The sequence below is a fragment of the Galeopterus variegatus genome, unplaced genomic scaffold (assembly GCF_000696425.1).
Source record: "Galeopterus variegatus unplaced genomic scaffold, G_variegatus-3.0.2 Scaffold2037, whole genome shotgun sequence".
Lineage (NCBI taxonomy): Eukaryota > Metazoa > Chordata > Mammalia > Dermoptera > Cynocephalidae > Galeopterus > Galeopterus variegatus.
In genome coordinates, this window is record NW_007728148.1 from 77,331 (window position 1) to 78,179 (window position 849).

An 849-nucleotide genomic window follows, 5' to 3' on the forward strand; every position below is an offset into this window, starting at 1 on the left:
CGGGGAGTTTCAGACAGTAACCCGTGGAGAAGCGCGTGCAGAGCTGCACTGCTGTGCCAGGGCCTCAGGAGACCGACAGTCTGATGGGGGAGACTGACAGACTTTTGTCGGGGAGTTTCAGACAGTAACCCGTGGAGAAGGTGACCCCTCAGGTGAGGTGCGTGGTGTTGGGTGCAGTGGCTCGGTGGGAAGCGCCTTCTGGTGGAGGCAGTGCCTGTGCAGAGGCCTTGGGGCAGCGCCTGGCTTGGCTGGTAGAGGGGCTGTGAGGGGCCTGGGAGCTGGAGCATGGTGGTCTGGCAGAGCGGAGGGCGAGATCTCATAGGCCTTCAAGGTGAGAGGGAAAAACGGAGGCCTGCTTGGGCACATAGCTCCTCCCTGGCCCCCATGACTGCCTGCTATGGCCATGTAGGGCAGGACTCAGCCCTCAGCCCGCCTGATCCCTCATCTCATTAGAAGGCCGCCCGTTACCATGGCGATTGCCGACAGGCCTGACCAAGGCCTCTTCCATCTGCAGAATGAGGCCTGGGAGGGGCCCGGAGGTGGGGGTGTCGCTGGGTCCTGCGGGGGGTGCCCTGGGAGACTGGGGCTTAAACATCTCTTCCCATACAGAGAAGTAGCTACAGCCGTCTCACTCCAGGTCTTCCTGGGGCCCTGGCCTCAGGGCCCTGTTCTGCCAGCTCTGTGGGTGCTGCTAGATTGGAGGTTCAGGCTCAGCAGAGGCATCAGACAGAGGCAGGGTTCTGCATTATGTGGGGCAAGGGTCCTGTCAAAAGGGGTGGGGGTGGGCCGGCCCGTGGCTCACTCGGTAGAGTGCGGTGCTGATAACACCAAGGCCACGGGTTCGGATCC

The 849-nt window shown here is 62.5% G+C and overlaps 1 protein-coding gene across 1 annotated transcript in view; it reads left to right on the forward strand.

Annotated features, from left to right (window-relative positions):
- The first annotated feature begins 469 nt into the window (after positions 1-469).
- CRTC1 (CREB regulated transcription coactivator 1) overlaps positions 470-849 on the forward strand; it is a 32,774-nt gene continuing 32,394 nt past the window's right edge. The window contains exon 1 of the mRNA XM_008580165.1: positions 470-539. Coding sequence (XP_008578387.1) covers positions 470-539 — 70 coding nt within the window. The remainder of the gene's footprint in view (positions 540-849) is intronic.